The 16,075-nt window shown below is 47.9% G+C and overlaps 4 protein-coding genes across 5 annotated transcripts; 2 read left to right on the top strand and 2 right to left on the bottom strand.

The window, feature by feature from the left end:
• Window positions 1–1,068: 1,068 nt before the first annotated feature.
• Window positions 1,069–2,587, bottom strand: LOC100833753 (arogenate dehydrogenase 2, chloroplastic). Its single transcript, XM_003560494.4, has one exon. It carries the CDS (start codon window positions 2,556–2,558, stop codon window positions 1,461–1,463), a length of 1,098 nt encoding a protein of 365 aa, XP_003560542.1. The 5' UTR covers window positions 2,559–2,587; the 3' UTR covers window positions 1,069–1,460.
• Window positions 2,588–2,828: 241 nt separating this feature from the next.
• Window positions 2,829–6,790, top strand: LOC100833449 (uncharacterized zinc finger CCHC domain-containing protein At4g19190). 2 transcript variants are annotated; one of them, XM_014897586.2, is made up of 7 exons: window positions 3,027–3,140; window positions 3,703–3,758; window positions 4,129–4,271; window positions 4,459–4,578; window positions 4,815–5,016; window positions 5,403–5,517; window positions 5,618–6,790. In XM_014897586.2, the coding sequence occupies exons 3-7, from the start codon at window positions 4,129–4,131 to the stop codon at window positions 6,418–6,420; spliced, it is 1,383 nt and encodes a 460-aa protein (XP_014753072.1). In that variant the 5' UTR covers window positions 3,027–3,140; window positions 3,703–3,758; the 3' UTR covers window positions 6,421–6,790. The 2 variants fall into 2 exon arrangements, with proteins under 2 accessions (XP_003560541.1, XP_014753072.1); XM_003560493.4 differs by lacking the exon at window positions 3,703–3,758 and having other exon boundaries at window positions 2,829–3,140; window positions 5,618–6,769.
• Window positions 6,791–7,669: 879 nt separating this feature from the next.
• LOC100828973 (arogenate dehydrogenase 2, chloroplastic-like) lies at window positions 7,670–9,242 on the top strand. The gene has a single exon (XM_003563493.4). It carries the CDS (start codon window positions 7,835–7,837, stop codon window positions 8,996–8,998), a length of 1,164 nt encoding a protein of 387 aa, XP_003563541.1. The 5' UTR covers window positions 7,670–7,834; the 3' UTR covers window positions 8,999–9,242.
• Window positions 9,243–12,872: 3,630 nt separating this feature from the next.
• Window positions 12,873–13,756, bottom strand: LOC104582130 (F-box/LRR-repeat protein At2g43260). The gene is made up of 2 exons (XM_010231474.1): window positions 13,549–13,756; window positions 12,873–13,408 (listed from the first exon to the last, which is right to left on the bottom strand). Exons 1-2 carry the CDS (start codon window positions 13,754–13,756, stop codon window positions 12,873–12,875), a joined length of 744 nt encoding a protein of 247 aa, XP_010229776.1.
• Window positions 13,757–16,075: the final 2,319 nt, after the last annotated feature.

Below are 16,075 nucleotides of genomic sequence, written 5' to 3'. Positions count from 1 at the left end.
ATTAAAATATTATCCTATTAAATCGTCTACAAGGCCAATCAAAGAATACAAGATTTGAAAATGCACAGCCTTGGATGGCAATAGCACGAGGCTATCGCTTGATTGAACAAGAAGGCAGAGGTTATGGACCAATCGGGCAGATGCTAGCTGTTGGATTCCACCAGGTCTACCCCGCGAAAGCGAAACGACGCGACGCTATACCTGAGTATCTAAAGTAATAGTTGCTGATGTTGAATATAGTTAACACAAAGAAGGAAGTTTACTCCCATGATTGTCTCTATTTTATAGAGGGGCTACAGGATCCATGACAAAAACATGAGTAATTTGGAAAGCCTCCAATAAATTATCAATTATTTGAAGCCAAATTAATTATCAGTTAATCTCATTAATGTGCAATTACTCTCATTATTCGGAAAAGCCCATCCTAGCCATTTCGTGTGTGCAAATTACTACAAAATTACTAGTGTCTAAAAAGAGGTAAAGTCTAAATGCTCCTTATCATTGCTGGTTTTCATTCTTAATTTAGCGGTCGCAAATGACACTTACTCGTAGAATCAATACCGAATAGTTCACCGATTCTCCACTGTCAGCATGATTCTGACCCACACTTGGGAAGGGTGTACCCTTGTTGATCAACCACACATAGAAATCCTGAGAACTTTCCACTTAAGATGGATCTAATATTTCTCAGCTATCCAAATATAAACGATCTTGATCGATCAAGTTGCATATTCCTTTTGCGTATTGTTAGACAAAAGTCTGACTATAGTCCATATGGATACATGGTGCTCATGAGCAACCGATAGGAGGGAGAGGAAGAAAGGGGAGGGGCGATTGTGGCGGTGAGGCAATAGAGTTAGAGAAAAGCACAGTTGGGAAGATCAATTTTCTAATAAGGTTGAATGTCGATGCGAGGAGAGAAAAACAAGACATACAAGGAATAACTAAGATTGTGGGGTTTGTTCTGTCTTTTTTTTCTTTTACATTTAAGTCTCTGTATTGTTGATACTCTGTATTGTTGAAATCGACGGGGCGCGCCCATTGTTTCAAAAAAAAAAAAAACTAAGATTGTGTGTGTCATGGATTTATTTCATCCAAGTTCGTTGATACAGTAGGATACATCGGGGCGTTGTGCGTGGTTATTCCTAACTGGAACAACAAACTTCGATCGACAAAATCGAAAATGACACCCACAATCATGGTTATTCGAAACGGAACTGTGAAAACATGCAGAAGTTTTAAACTGCAGCAACACCGACGCGATGATATACAAGTCAAAAATGTCCAACCAATGCGCAATACACCGGATTCGTACCGCTTGTTGGTCGCCACGACACGATTCATCACCTTGTCATGTCAGTGACAGAGGAGGAAAAAAGGACCAGGTACGGCAGCAATCCATGTCAGGGTATAAAGCACGATCAATTATTCTGCCGACTCATCGCCGTCAGGGGTCGAGATCACCGTCCGTCATCCAACGATGACTCGGCTGGGAAAGAGGAATCCCTGTTCAACGGCGGCGAGCCTTCGAAGAGCTGCCTCCTGAGCACCTCGTGGAGGCCGTCGAAGAGCCTCCTCTTGACGGAGTCCATGGCGGATTCCAGGCGGTGGAGCAGCTCCGTGGCGTTGTTGTTGTACATGAAGAGGCCGTTGTAGAGGTCGAAGCTGTCGCTGCAGGTGTTGTCGACGAGGCGGAGCAGCGTCTCGTATCCCTTGGTGTTGATCGGCGTGGACTTGAGGTCCAGCGTGGCGAGCATCCGGCCGACGGTGTGCGTCAGGAACTGCGTCTCGGCGGCGTGCGCGTCGTGCTCCGCGCAGGACATCTCCACCATGCGGCAGCCCTCGCGCGCGAAGACGTCGAGGAAGGCGTCGGCGCGGGCGCGGCGGGCCGGGCCGTCGCCGACGCGGACCTCGTCGAAGACGAAGGGGAGCCCGGCCCAGCCGTCGCGGGCCGACTCCGGGCCGAACATGGGGTGGGTGCAGATCACGTCGAAGTCCCCCGGGAGGTAGGCGAGGAGGAGGTTCTTGGGGAACTCCTTGACGGAGAGGACGTCGGCGAAGAGGGTGCTGCGGCGGAAGCGGTGGACGGGGAGCGAGCGGAGGACGGCCTCCGCGGAGAGGATCGAGGTGGATAGGAGGACCACGTCGGGCTGGCACTCGCAGAGGTCGTGCGCGTCGGCGTAGAAGGACGCGCCGATGGTGGCCGCGGCGGCGGAGTGGTCGGAGCGGGAGTGGGCCAGCACGGTGTGCCCCTGCTGCACCATCGTCCGCGCCAGAAACTGGCCGTAGTTGCCGAACCCGACGATGGCGATCTTGAGGCGCGGATGCGTGCCCTCCTCGCTTTTAACGGCGCCGGACAAATGGTCGAACGGTTGGCGTGCGGCGTCCGTGGCACGCACAGGCACAGCGCGGAGGCGGAGCGGAGCAGCAGCTAGGGGATGATGGTACTGCTGCCGCCACCGGCATGTCACCGTGGTGGTGGACGCGCGTAGAGACTGGGCTAGAGCCGCCGGCCGTCGGCAGGAAGGGGGTTGGTGGAAGCGACCGGAGGAAGACATCGCCCTCTATTCACGCGTCCCTGTTGCAGTGCGGCACTATTTATTTTGCTACAGAAACCTTTTTTTTTTCTAGAACCTGCTACCACAATCTAGGTCTCGAACAAATGAAGCGCCCTCTTTTTCGGGCCGGGCTAGATTGCACCGGCCCAGTTTATATTGACGAACAAACGGAAGAAGGGAGAAAGCCCTTTACCGAACAATCAGAGAGAAAGCCCAGGAAGGAAACCCACCCGTCTCGCCGGCTCGGGGAATTGGAATTTGGGAGTTGCGACTTCGCTGGGAGAGCGGAGGGTGGGGATGGACGAGGGGGTGGAGGGAAGCGGCGGCGGCGGCGGCTTCGGGCGGAAGACGCCGGCGGGGGAGGCGGAGCTGAAGGAGAAGTCCGGGACGGCGTGGAGCCACTCTTTCCTGAACCAGAAGCCGTGGCACCCGCTCTCGTACCCGAACCAGCGCCGCAAGTGGATCGCCGAGCAGATCCACACCAACCGGGCGCGCCGCCATGAGGAGGTCCAGCGAGAGTTCGCGCAGGAGCAGGAGTTCTTCCGCCAGACCGCCCTCTTCTCCAAAAAGGACAAGGAGAAGGTATGCATACACACGCCGCCCTTTTGTTTTTATCCATGCTACGTGCGTCAACTGCTCATGGACATTAGCTTGAACTACTGTCATCGCCATTGGGTAGGGTTTCCGTGTGGTTAATTGTGCAGTGATGATCGTATTTCGTCAAGTAATAGCCTAAGCTAGAGCCTTACTGCCCAAAAAACTACTATGGTCTAGAAAGAAAAAAAAAACTATTCCTCGTGTCACTTTGTTCCCGCTAAAATGTTGGATCAACCCTCACAAGCCTTTCTCCAATACCTTGCTTTATCTTTGCTATTATTCTGACATCCCATGTATCGCCGAAGTTGGAGTGTTACGAGTGAAATAAGGAGTCTTGCCTAACATTGATATTTTATATCGGCTTGACATTGGCCACAATGATGAAATTTTGTAATTAGCCAGCCTCTTCCATAACTTTGTCTACATTACACTGCAAAATCTCCTCACTTTTTGTTATTTGATATTAAGATACTTTTCCGGGAGCTCCGCAATTTACTGCAAAACAATTTAGTAATGTATACTAAAATAAACTAAATGTTCTCTACAGAGTAAATCATCAACTTCTCCTTGCCAGCTTTGGCCATCTGTTAATGATTTATCAAGGTATGATAATATATCATCTGCTCCTTGTGCCATGGTAAACAGTCAACTAGTGAATGTGCTGCCCTGCTCTTATCCTGTCCAAAGTTAGGTTTGTCAAATATATTGGCAAGTATATTCGGAAACTGCCTTTGGCTCTGAGGAAATACACTTTCTTATCTCAATTTTTTGCGTTTGAAACATGGACCTTCAGTCTAATCTGTGCTTTGATACCTACCAAGTCTAGTTTCTTCCAGGAGTTGTAACTTGTAAGGAATCTTTAGGTGCTTGTCCTCTGTAATAAACAAGAACTTTTTTTAACATTACATCCTACTGTTATCACCACCCATTGGGAACTGGTGTCCTCAATCTTCAATGTGGTTTGCAACTTCAGATGGAAGTAATGAAAGCTGTCAGCTTCATGTATGTCCGCCCACCTGGATACAATCCAGAGAGTGCAAAAGCTGCCGAAATTGAAGATGCGAAGAAGAAGTTGGATCAAGCTGAAGGTGCTGTACCTGCAAGTTCTTCTTCGATGTAATGTCACTAACTTTTATCCTTTCCAAAGTTACATTTATCATTTTAAAGGCTTGAACTGACACAGATGCCTGCGTTCCAAGACATATTTGGGATGGATTTATCTTGGCGCTCTGATCAAGTAGATGTCAAGTTATGCGGTGTCCTGATATTCTCATCTCATGGTATTTTGTTATATTTGCTGCAGGCCTGAGAAGGAACTTGACACGACCCAGTCTGTCTCAGATAAGAAAAGTAGGCCGAAAGATGTTTTCGGCCGTTCATTGCCAACAGAGCAAGAATTTGAAGTTCTGAAAAATGCTCCAAGGTACTTTGCATTCCTATTACCTTTTAATAACAACGTGACATGAAACGTCGAATTCCTTCTGATCCAAACCCCCTCATAAACTGCCAACAGACAAGCGGTTTTGTTTTGTATTTTTGTCCCTAATTTATTATTCCTCCATTTATCTGTTTCATTCAAATAGAGCATTTCTATGCTTTACTTAGGTCACTGCTTAGTAACTTGTAAATATTTGATACATGTTTTGCTTTTATTATCAGGCTGGACACAGGTGCTCCTGCTAGACCTAAACCATTTGGAGTTGAAGTTCGTAATGTTAGATGTTTAAGATGTGGAAACTATGGCCATCAGAGTGGTGATCGAGAATGTCCCATGAAGGATGTTATCATGCCTAATGAGGAGAGTCGACTGAAAAGGGATGATCCGCTTACAGCAATAAAGGCACAGACTGATTCAAGTGAGGTTAGATTTTTCTTCTGGAAGTGTACTCCATTCGCAACTCTGACCTTTCCCCTTGGTCCATAAGTGCATAGGATTTTGTTGTCAATAATAATCTACTGAAAATTGCATTTTTGCTGTAGCCTTGGTTTATATATGTGCTAGCTTTCTTATCCTTTAATTTTTACTTCTAATGGTCAGTGGTATTCAAACATTGTGTTGTCATATGGATTTCAATAGCCAGATATTAACTTCTCTTGAGCTGAATAACTGACATCTGTTCCGAACTATGGTGCAATAGGGATGCACATATACGACCTTTGAACAAAAGAAGGAGACATTACAAATATCTCTTGTCTTGTTTTGCATTGTTTAAGAATTTTTTTTTAATGTGAAGAATTCTGTGTCAGCCTTTGAAGTGGGAGCTTAAGCAAAAGCCAGGCATGAGCCCTCCTCGAGGTGGATATAACCCAGATGATCCTAATCAGCAAATTGTAGCAGAAGATATATTTGATGAATATGGAGGTATGACTTCTCAAACATGGATAAAATCCACATTATCTTTGAATTTTCTACTCCTAACTAAAGTTACTTAGGTATTTTGGCTTACATTCTTACATTTTAGGATTTCTTGGCGATGTTGACATTCCGGCTCTCCTCACCAACTTTTCTGTAAGTAAATCGAAGAAACACTCCAGGAGTAAAAGCAGGCGCAAGCAGTCTGATCCTGCTGCTCATGCAGAATGTGGAAGGCATCATAGCAGTTATCATTTGTCCTCAGAATCGGCGGAACCTGAGAAGAGGAACAGGACAGTAGGAAGCAAGAGGAAGAAAAAGTATTGTTCTGAGTCATCGTATTCTGATGATGAGGTGGTAGTTGGGAAAGGAAAAGCCAAACAAAAGTCAAATCACAGGCACAAGAAGAAACACCTGCCAGAATCCTGTTCTGATTCAGAAGTTGAAGCTGACACCAGGCATCTGAAGAGAGAACATATCAAGAAGAAAAGAGAGGAGCTGGAAATTGCACTATCTTCCTTCTCGAGAGACAAAGAATACAAGTTAAACAAGAGGCATTCGAGGCGATCGAGAGAGAAGCAGCACTACAGTGATTCGAGTTCTTCCGAGAGCGAGTGGCATTCAATGCGATGGCAGGACAAGCAACCCCACAGTGACTCAAGTTCTTCTCAGAGCAAAGGACGTTCAAGGAGATCGAGGGAAAAGAGACATCACTATGAGGCAGATTCTCCTGAGAGCGATAGGCCTTCGCGGAAATCGAAGGAGAAGCGTAGCTATACTCATTTGGGCAGACGTGAAACCGACAGGCATTCAAGGAGATCGAGGGAGAAACGACACTATTCTGATCCAAGTTCTTCTGACTATTCAGATTCTGATAGACGCAACAGTCACCGCCGTCGTCAAAGAAAGTGAGTAGCAGCATGTAACACTGTATGTGCCTCTCCGCAGAAGATATCAGGTTTGCTGTCTCTGTGATTGCATTAGATAGATATACTTGTTTCTTTCTGAAGATCACCAGGGTTCAAGGTGAGTGTTATGTCGTTGGATTCAGCTGCTACCATGGATGTTGGCTCTGTGATGCGATAATAATAACACATATCCTGTGTGATCGAGTTTTGTCATCTTGGGTAAGAATTGCTTTACCTTTTGTTGTAAATCGTATTGCGTTCTTGTATCTGTAGACATTTAGCCCCCTTTTGGAAGTTGGAACCTTTGGCTGTTCTTATAGGAACTGAACTATGAAATTCCTGCTTTTCAGAAATGCCTTAGTTTTTTTGATAAAGAACAGAAAGAAATGCCTTATCCTATTTGATAACCTCCTGTTGTATTTGGACTCCTCTATATGCCACTCCTAATCGAAGTGCTTACGAAATTTGTCTCATCTTTTGTGTATAAAATGTTACACTGACGTAAATCTTCCAGAAAATTAACTGTAGAGTTATTTTCAAACCTACATTTGGTAGTAAGAGAGTGAGACGTCGATGATGTAAAACAAACCGAGACGCCGCAGTCCACAGATACAGCGCTTTTTTCCCCGAACATATGCACTTCTACTCTAAAATATTTACATGATATTTGAAAATACATAATTATCTAATTTGGTAGATAAATACTCTCTCTGATCCTAAATTCTTGACTCAAATTTGTCCAAATATGAATGTATCTATTCTTAAAAAGCGTCTAGATAAATGTAATATTTCGACAGCAATTTAGGATTTTTAGGATTGGAGGGAGTAACATGCTAATCATCAACTGAGAACACAGAAATGCACTCAGACACAGAAGATGCCGAAGCATATACTTCCGTTCAGCTCTTGGTGAGAATTTTGTGCAAGTGAGTATCGACTGAAATCTCCAATCTCGTAAGAACAGTTCAGTTTCTGTATGTATTTGGGCAGCGTTTCCACGTCCAAACGGGGATCACGATTCACGCACGATTCCCCCATGTTTCTCCTCCCAAATTATTGCCCACCAAACCTAGTGTCCAAATCCGATCGCGATAACATTTTTTGCGATCCGCTGGCTCATAGTTTATTTTACAGTCCACTAGTTTGGATCCTGTCAGTAGAGTACAGTCCACTAGGTACAATTAGCTTGGTAATCAACTCTATTTGTACACCATCTTGCTAAAAAAAATTAGGGGATCTTTCTCATTCAAGTTTTTTTTTAGGGTAATTTTGCTAATATAAGTAGTCCAGTCCTCAAGACGAGCTCGTACCGTCGCATCTTGATTCTCCACTGAAGAGGAGCCAAACCTCACAAGTCAAAAAGCCCAATTCCCAAAGGGATCGGCAGGCGGACTCTAGTCTACCCGAAAGGAGAGGAGATGCTGTCGTCTTCCACCTCCCACCTCCGCCTCCACCAACCATCCAGAGCGGCGCGCCGCCTCCCGCCGGCTCCTGCTCCGGCGACCTACCAGTTCCAGTCGCCCGCATCCCGTCGCTCCCTCCCCGCGCCGGCCGTCGGCGCCCGCATCCGCCCCAACCGCGGCGGCACCATCCGCGCCATCGACGCCGCCCAGCCGTTCGACTACGAGTCCCGCGCGGCGGGGCTGCTGGAGGAGCGGCAGCGCCTGAAGATCGCCATCGTCGGGTTCGGCAACTTCGGGCAGTTCCTGGCCCGGACCTTCGCGCGGCAGGGCCACACCCTGCTCGCCCACTCCCGCTCCGACCACTCCTCCCTCGCCGCCTCCCTGGGCGCCGCCTACTTCCAGGACCCGCACGACCTCTGCGAGTGCCACCCGGACGTGGTCCTCCTGGCCACCTCCATCCTCTCCGCCGAGGCCGTCCTCCGCTCGCTCCCCGTCCACCGCCTCCGCCGCAACACCCTCTTCGTCGACGTCCTCTCCGTCAAGGAATTCCCCAAGAACCTCCTCCTCACCACGCTCCCGGAGGGCTTCGACATCATCTGCACCCACCCCATGTTCGGCCCGGAGTCGGCCCGCGACGGCTGGGACGGCCTCCCTTTCGTCTTCGACAAGGTCCGCGTCGGCGACTGCCCCGCCCGCCGCGCCCGCGCCGACACCTTCCTCAACATCTTCGAGCGCGAGGGCTGCCGCATGGTGGAGATGTCCTGCGCCGAGCACGACGCGCACGCCGCCGAGACGCAGTTCCTCACGCACACCGTCGGCCGCATGCTCGCCACGCTTGAGCTCCAGTCCACCCCCATCAACACCAAGGGTTACGAGACGCTGCTCCGCCTCGTCGACAACACCTGCAGCGACAGCTTCGACCTCTACAACGGACTCTTCATGTACAACAAGAACTCCACCGACCTGCTCAACCGCCTCGAGTCCGCCATGGATTCCGTCAAGAAGAGGCTCTTCGACGGCCTCCACGACGTGCTCCGGAAGCAGCTCTTCGAGGGCAAGGCGTCGCCGCCCGCCACCAGCAGCAACACCAAATCTGACGTGCACCGGGGGCAGCTCCTCTTGGAGGGCAAGGCCTCGCCGGCGCCGCTCAACGCCAACAACACCACCGTCCGGAATTAGCCTCCTCCTCTCCCAATGCTGCCTTGCTCGATCCATGGTGTGTTCCTCACATACATTGCATTGTACTGTACTGTAATAGTATGAATTTGTACTTCTGCCGTGTGATTTCCTCTTTGGGGAGAAACTGGTGCTTGGGGATTTCCCATTGTATTGTACCATACCACCCCTTGCATTGAATTGTGACATGGGGATGAAGAAAATTGAGGAATAAACTTGACATTATCAAGGAAAATCAGGAGAAGAACTTGCTTGCCCTGTGTGCTACTGTCGTCAGGATCTTGGATTTCCAAGAAAATGACTTAGGATGGGTAAACTCCAGTCCCAAATCACTCGCCTTTTTGGATTCAGAGTCCTTGTCGCCCCAAATTTCGCCAGTGTGTTGTTGGTGTCGAGAGCGACATGCGACGAGGTTAGGTGAGGTGGCCATCTGCTAATCAACTGCGCTGTTCATTCAGTTGGTAGCCTTCTTTCCTGACAGCGGCGTTTTACTACACCATGTAAACCACTCCTGTCAACTGTCATTTCATTATAGCTTTGCTTACTCCGATGATCATCACTCGGCGCATGACGCAATCCCTAAGTCATCCTGATGGAGCATATCCAACTATTGGGGACTTTGGATGCATGAATTTTGAGGAAATTAAACTGCACAATTCGTGTGGAATTTGTTTGCATTCTTCTTCTTTTTTTGCGGAAATTTTGCGACCTGCGTTCTGTGCTTTCAGGTTTGTCTTGCTTTTGACCTGCTTGATCATCTGTACATATGAACCTTGTTCTTGTTTTCCTTCTTAAGACATGAAGAGCTGCATTTCGTCAAAAAAGAAGTCATCTTCTTGTCTTCATAAGGAACCCCCCAATATCTACTCAATCAGCTCCAACTCCAAGTATCCAGTTACAGTAGCTCGTGAGCTGCAGCAACAAATACGATCTTTCTTCTTTTCGGTCACTGAAATTCCCCACTTAAATTCATTTTCATATTTCAGAGATCAAACAAAAACACAAAAAAGCAAGACTGAAATTTCGGTCATGACCGAATTCCCTCCACAAGATCAAAGGGATCGATCTAGTTTTTTTTCTTCTTCTGAAATGAGTATTTTTACAGTACATTGATTCATGAAAGAAAGAAAGCACAATAGGTGGAAACAACCGGAATGAATACAAATAGTGAAGGTCCTCATTAAAACTAGAAGAGACACGTCATGGTTCACCGAAGACCAAAGTCAACGTGTCGACATCCACTTTTGGTATGTTAATGTTCCTCCATGAATTTGGTGATGTAATTTCAGAATATGATAGTTGTACAAGCTGACTATCCTCATAAATTCTGAAAAGCCGCATGAGTTGTCCACCTCAAGAATTTGGAATCCAAGATTGTTGAACTCACCATTTTGCAAGGCAGGCTGTGATAACACTTCTTCGCTCCCACAAAAAAATTTCATGAAAAGACAAATCAGGAGAAACTATGCAAAATATGTCGTGACCTCTACACCAGGACGAGATCGGAACCATTGCGTCATTCTTCTATACAATGCCGCACCATCAACTAGAACGTTGGTGCCGAAAATACACATATCTAACAAAAAAGATAGTAAGATTAAATGACATCTGCTAATGCACAATTCTTCGTCTTTTTACATCACATGGGTCGTTAAGAGACGGAGAGAACAACCGGAGACAAAGCCGGCTGGCGGCTGACACCAAACGGCATAGCTGCATATTTAACATTCCTTTTGGAAAACTACGGCGGGCGTAAATCACATTTTGAGTAAGCCAAAACAACCAGTAATTGTCGAAGTAATACAAGGCACTTAGAAAATAATCACATGTTCACAACCAGGTGAGAGTCACAACAATGAATAACCTTGCGAAGTTTCGATGGGCATCAGTACGACCTCAGCAAACCTACGTGGCATACTCTGGTCCACGCAGCTGCCGCCTTTCAATATACGGGCATACACGTACGTATATACAGACAGACGTGCTAGCACGACTGGGAAAATGGCAGCACATTAAACAATTCCATCTGAGAAACACGCCGAATGCATCGGCTTGCGAACTGAGTTTGATGATGTACGTAACCGGGCGCACGGTTCACGTGTTCCCGGGCGGATCAATGAGGTCCCGCTTGGAACAACGGAACGGAGGAGCAGTCGGAGATTCCACGTGTTCCACGCCGAACAGCAGTTTCCCGTGGATTACTGAATCATGTACCGAGTACGATTTTTTTATTTTTTTTACGATTCTTTCAGAGAGTAGTATTCAGCCAAAAATCACCCATAGCTTCAGTGGAACGAGGGAACCAGCGTCGGATCCCAACATGCTCGGCCCTGATCCATCCCCACCAACCCACCCTGTTATTCTGTACTCCAGCCCCAAATTTTCATTGCTCTTCCTGCTATCCAGCCCCAAATTTTCCAAGAGCAAACAGCCCCCAAATGTTGAAACAATAGCAGGCTACTTCAGTTGTACAGTTTTTTTGTACCAACCAAAATGACGAAGCGTGCAAAGGGTGGTATAATGATACGAAAGAAAGAAATTTTACGGTTCGACAAAAAAATTTTACTCGATTCGGTTAATATGAGGCGGAAAGACGCCGGAGCTCACCGCACCTAATTTCGTCCCCTTTCTTACGGTAGCGACTGGCGACAGGTGTGCTACTGCGGCACTAATCCGGAGCAGCTTATTAGTACAAGTTTAATGGCGTGTTGCTCTTTTTTTACACCTGGTGATCGCTCTGTCCCTGCTGCAATTCTATCATTCTGTGGAACGGGGTCCAAAGCTACCAACTGAATTGACGCTGACTGCATAGCGATGGACGAAGGCTCTCTCGTCCCATGCCGGGTGCAGTCGCTCGTTTCTGGCTAGAGTGTGGCCGTGTTGTGGGGGCATGTTCATGTGCTGCTAGTGTGGCCCGTTCATTATTTACAACCTCATACAAACTTTGCGAGAAAAATAAGCGTATGATGTAGCACGTGAGAGTACAGTACATATCTGATCCAGATTCCAGATTAATTCGTTTATTTTGGCAGGAACCTGATCCAGATCTACTTGTGTATGTTTGAGTTACCTGCCCGCTAGAATCCACTCACAAGAACCGGTCCGAGATACAATCAAAGAGTAACAACGCACTCACAGTCGTTAAATTTGTTGCGAACTCAATTTAGTCACCGTATTACGAAAACTGAGACTTAAAGTCTTTAAATTTGATAAAATGTTCAACGTACGATCACTGTGTCTGTATTTACGCCATATTTGCAAGGGCCTCAACAGCACTCCTCCCTCACTGAAATCCCTAGTTCCTCGCGCTCAAACTACCTATTGTGATTTTGCAGGTATATATGATGGGGACCTAGAAAATATAACCAAATGGGGACATGGTAATTCGTGTACGATAAAAATCGTCGCTCTCGATCATTGCGCGCCAGCTCCGGCAAACGCACTTAAGCCTTGCAAGGGTGTACCTGGACAACTTCCGTAGCACCAGCGACATGGCGAAGATGATGTCCTCACACGGCTGCCCGGGGGAGACGACGCTTTCCTCGTACAGTGTGGCATGCCTTAAGACCAGTTTTTTGTTAGCGACCAAGCCGTTGCGGTCTACTAGGTTCTCCGTAGCGCCGGTGGCAGGGGCGTACGCGCGCAACCTGAAGCTGGCTGTATACCAGAGGCAGGCGCGAGGTTGCAGGAGGACGATGCGACGGCTGTTGTCGACAATGGCGAGTGGGCTGATCCCACGTGCCTGTCTCATGATCGCGCAGCAACCAGAGGTAGTAGCGATCCGGCCACAGCCCACATGCCGAGTTGTTTCCTTCTTTCGGTGCTGAAGAGGCTGCTGAAAAGGCATAGGCGTCCACCGAGCTCCGTCAGCTTGTGCCTAAGGAGACAATTCCCGTCCATGGCGAGTGGCGGCGACACGGTCCCAAACTTCTCGTCGCCGAGAGAAGGAGACGATGGACAATTCTCCAGGCGGGGAATCGAGGTTGCGCTTGGCGAGCCAATGCACGTGCCCTTGCGCAAACACGCTCGTGTCATTCTGGTTTACCCAGCCCGCCGGTTTCTCCAGCGCGCCACCAGACGCCGGCCTCCAGAGCCCCGTGGAGCCGTTGACCACGTAGACTTCACACCCCGGGGGTTTCTTCTTGGTGTCACAGCCGCGGTAGTAGACACGCACGACCTTGTGCCTCCGGGTGCGCGCGTCGTAGCCGATCCCTACCCTCGCGTACTTGTGGTGGCCATCGGGGTCCTCCTCAACCTTGACACGGAGGCTGCGGCGGCCCGTGTAGCGGCCCTCGGGGAGCGCCGCTGATTGGCCGGTGGATGGGTTGAACACGTAGTGCACCCGCGCGCCGGTGGCCGGCCTCGAGGACGACGAGGCCGCGGCACTGCTGCGTGGCGAGGCGTGGGGCGAGGCTATGATCCCAGCCGTCCATGGGGCGGTCGTGGAAATAACGGGTGAAGCTGAGCGGGCAGCAGTAGCGGCGCGTGAGGGCGCGGGGGAGCTCCATGAGAGTCGTGCCGTCAGGGCGACCACGCGTGCACCTTCGGCGGGCGTTCGTCGTCGGGATCGACCGGGTCCTGAAGGATTAGAATCCTCGGGGCGCCGTGGCGGTTGGCGAGGTGGAGGTGGAGGTCGACGAAGTGGTCCGAGGAGAGCTTGGCGGCCCAGGCGTGGGAGAGGCTGCGGCACCTGACCGCCGACTTGGCTGGTAAGCGCGCCAAAATGTCCTCTATGACATCGTCCGGGAGCACCGGGGCCATGGGGTTTGTTCGCCGGGCGGTTCAGCCCGAGGCTGCCGCGAGCTATGGGAGGAGGCTCGGCAGATGAACAGCTAGGCGGGAGGGGGAGGGCAGGCGGTTAATTTCCGGACGGCGCGGCGGCTGCGGCGGCGATTTGGGGAGGCTCGGGCGCGGCGAATGGGGGGACTCGGTCCAACCCTAACTGACTAATTTCCAATCGATGTTGGGCTGGCCAGCGAGGACGTGAGGAGCCTGGGCTGTTTTTCCGCGAGGCCACGCAGCTCGGCTTGGGTTGAGTCAATCCAACCCGTCGGTAGCTCGGGCCCAGCCAAAAACAATTCGGCCCAGGCGTCCACCCTAGCACGCACGTACGCAGGTGGAAACAAATCGATCGATTTTTTTTTATTGATCCGGTTGACTATAGCGCTTTTTTTTCGGTGCCAGTACCGGCCAAGCGCACCGTGACCGCCACATGGCACCATTCAGGTCGACTTGTCAGGCCATTCGCACATGTAGCAATGAAGTTGTAACATTGAGTGAAATAGCAATGGTATTATTCTTTCCTTTTCAGGAATGACGTCCAGAAAACCGAGGGTACGTCGGATGGCTTGCTTGGCTGTTGTGCACGCAGCCCACCAAGTATCGATCGATTCCCGGGTGAGACGTTTCTGGGCGTCTCATCGGGATTTACATATCCCTTCTGCTTTCGTCTCTACCATGTATCTTAGCGCGTGTAATAGGTTGTGGTTTTACGTGTGCACTATGGGTAGGGTGCTTTGAGTGTGGTGTGTAAAATGCGTGAGTTCATATACTATAACTGTAGAGTAAGAGAGGCTTTAAAAAAAGTTAGAATTAGACTACCGGTTATTAGAAATCGCTTCGTTATTTATTTTGAAAATTAGAATTCCGTGATAGAGAATATATTAACAACATCATCTTCTATTAAAAAAAGGAAAGCATGACGACGTATCTAGTGGAGATGCTCATCCAATGCAAACTTGCAAACACCAAGCTGCATACAAATGTTGTGCGTGTTTCTTTTCTTAATTTAATGTATAACTGTTTCAGTTTTTTTGGTTTCATCTTTTTAAGCTTTTATATAAAATTGCATATATACTTCTTTTTTCATGCCAACCACTAGCTACAAATTTTCTCAACATTTACCTTTTCAATAACTAAAACATTTTTTTGTTTTTAATAGCTTGTATATGATTTGTTCCTATTTTATTTTAAACAGGAATTTAACTTTTTAGGGAACAAATTGTAACTTTCTTTAGGCTTAATAGGAACCTAAGGGCATGTATAATGAGGTGACGTCAGCATGTTCTTAACAACGCCACATAGGATAAAATTTGACACGGAAAAGAGAGTAATGAAGAAAAGACATAAGCCTACTCTTAACCAAGAGATGCTCTCTTCACGAGAAGTAGAAGGCAAAGATAAGGTAAATTTATAATTGTATTAGATTTTACTTTTTCTAAGCATTTGTTTAGTTAATTGTATTCATCTAAGAATTAATTGTAAGACATGACACTAAAAAAAATCTATTATACAAAGAACATGATTCATTATTTCTTCTAAATGACGTGAAACACATAAGATAAGACAGTCTTATCGACCATCGTACAGGCCCTATATGTTCACACCACACATGTAGTCAGATTTTTTTTCTTTACAAAGAGCAGTCAACGCTGTATTTCGTTGCTCCATAGAGGAGAAACAAGATATATAGACACTGGTGGTAAAAGAAAATGAGGACCAAGCGAAAACAACAAATGAAGAAGAAAAAAAACCCAACACTAGTACTCCCTCCGTCTACTAAGTGCTCTGAAATATTACATGTTTACACAAATTTGAGTTATTTGCAGGTAGACAAATTTGAGTCATTCAAATGAAACGGAGGGAATACACTACGGTCTAGGCCTACATTTTTTTTGAGAGGAACAGTCTAGGCCTACAGGGCAGAATCGTCCGACTCAGAGGTTTTCCTTCAACGCCCTGACCTGGCCACGGCCCACGGCAAAGCATTGTGCACGATAGCAGCGCCCTCACCGGCGGGAGCCGGAACAAGCCCAGGCCCGTTTAGCTTTTTAGTTCCAAGGTCCACGTTGACCGAGAAATTGTTAAAGAATATATGAACAACACACTGATCATCTTCTGTAGTAAAAAGAAAAGAAGGAAAACACTCTATGAGAGAGAGGAGGCCAAGCAGGATGCGGATATTGAAATACGCACCTTGGAACCAAAAAGGATCTAGGAGTACCCAATACACAAATCATGATGGGAGAGAAAGAAAGGATCACTCGCTTCGCTCCAATTAATCTGTGGACCAAAACGATT

This window comes from Brachypodium distachyon, chromosome 1, assembly GCF_000005505.3.
Source record: "Brachypodium distachyon strain Bd21 chromosome 1, Brachypodium_distachyon_v3.0, whole genome shotgun sequence".
NCBI classification, from domain to species: Eukaryota; Viridiplantae; Streptophyta; class Magnoliopsida; order Poales; family Poaceae; genus Brachypodium; species Brachypodium distachyon.
Note: the sequence above shows the minus strand (reverse complement) of the source record. Positions and strands in the feature narration are given on the sequence as shown.

What these genes read in the sequence shown, in the direction of transcription:
- LOC100828973 (XM_003563493.4), top strand. Translation starts at nt 7,835, where the DNA reads ATGCTGTCGTCTTCCACCTCCCACCTCCGCCTCCACCAACCATCCAGA.
- LOC104582130 (XM_010231474.1), bottom strand. Translation starts at nt 13,756, where the DNA reads ATGGCCCCGGTGCTCCCGGACGATGTCATAGAGGACATTTTGGCGCGC. An exon ending in GGTCGATCCCGACGACGAAC is followed by an intron (nt 13,409 to 13,548) that starts GCCCGCCGAAGG and finishes CTGGGATCATAG; the next exon opens with CCTCGCCCCACGCCTCGCCA.
- LOC100833753 (XM_003560494.4), bottom strand. Translation starts at nt 2,558, where the DNA reads ATGTCTTCCTCCGGTCGCTTCCACCAACCCCCTTCCTGCCGACGGCCG.
- LOC100833449 (XM_003560493.4), top strand. Translation starts at nt 2,856, where the DNA reads ATGGACGAGGGGGTGGAGGGAAGCGGCGGCGGCGGCGGCTTCGGGCGG. An exon ending in CCAAAAAGGACAAGGAGAAG is followed by an intron (nt 3,141 to 4,128) that starts GTATGCATACAC and finishes TTGCAACTTCAG; the next exon opens with ATGGAAGTAATGAAAGCTGT. An exon ending in CCTGCAAGTTCTTCTTCGAT is followed by an intron (nt 4,272 to 4,458) that starts GTAATGTCACTA and finishes TATTTGCTGCAG; the next exon opens with GCCTGAGAAGGAACTTGACA.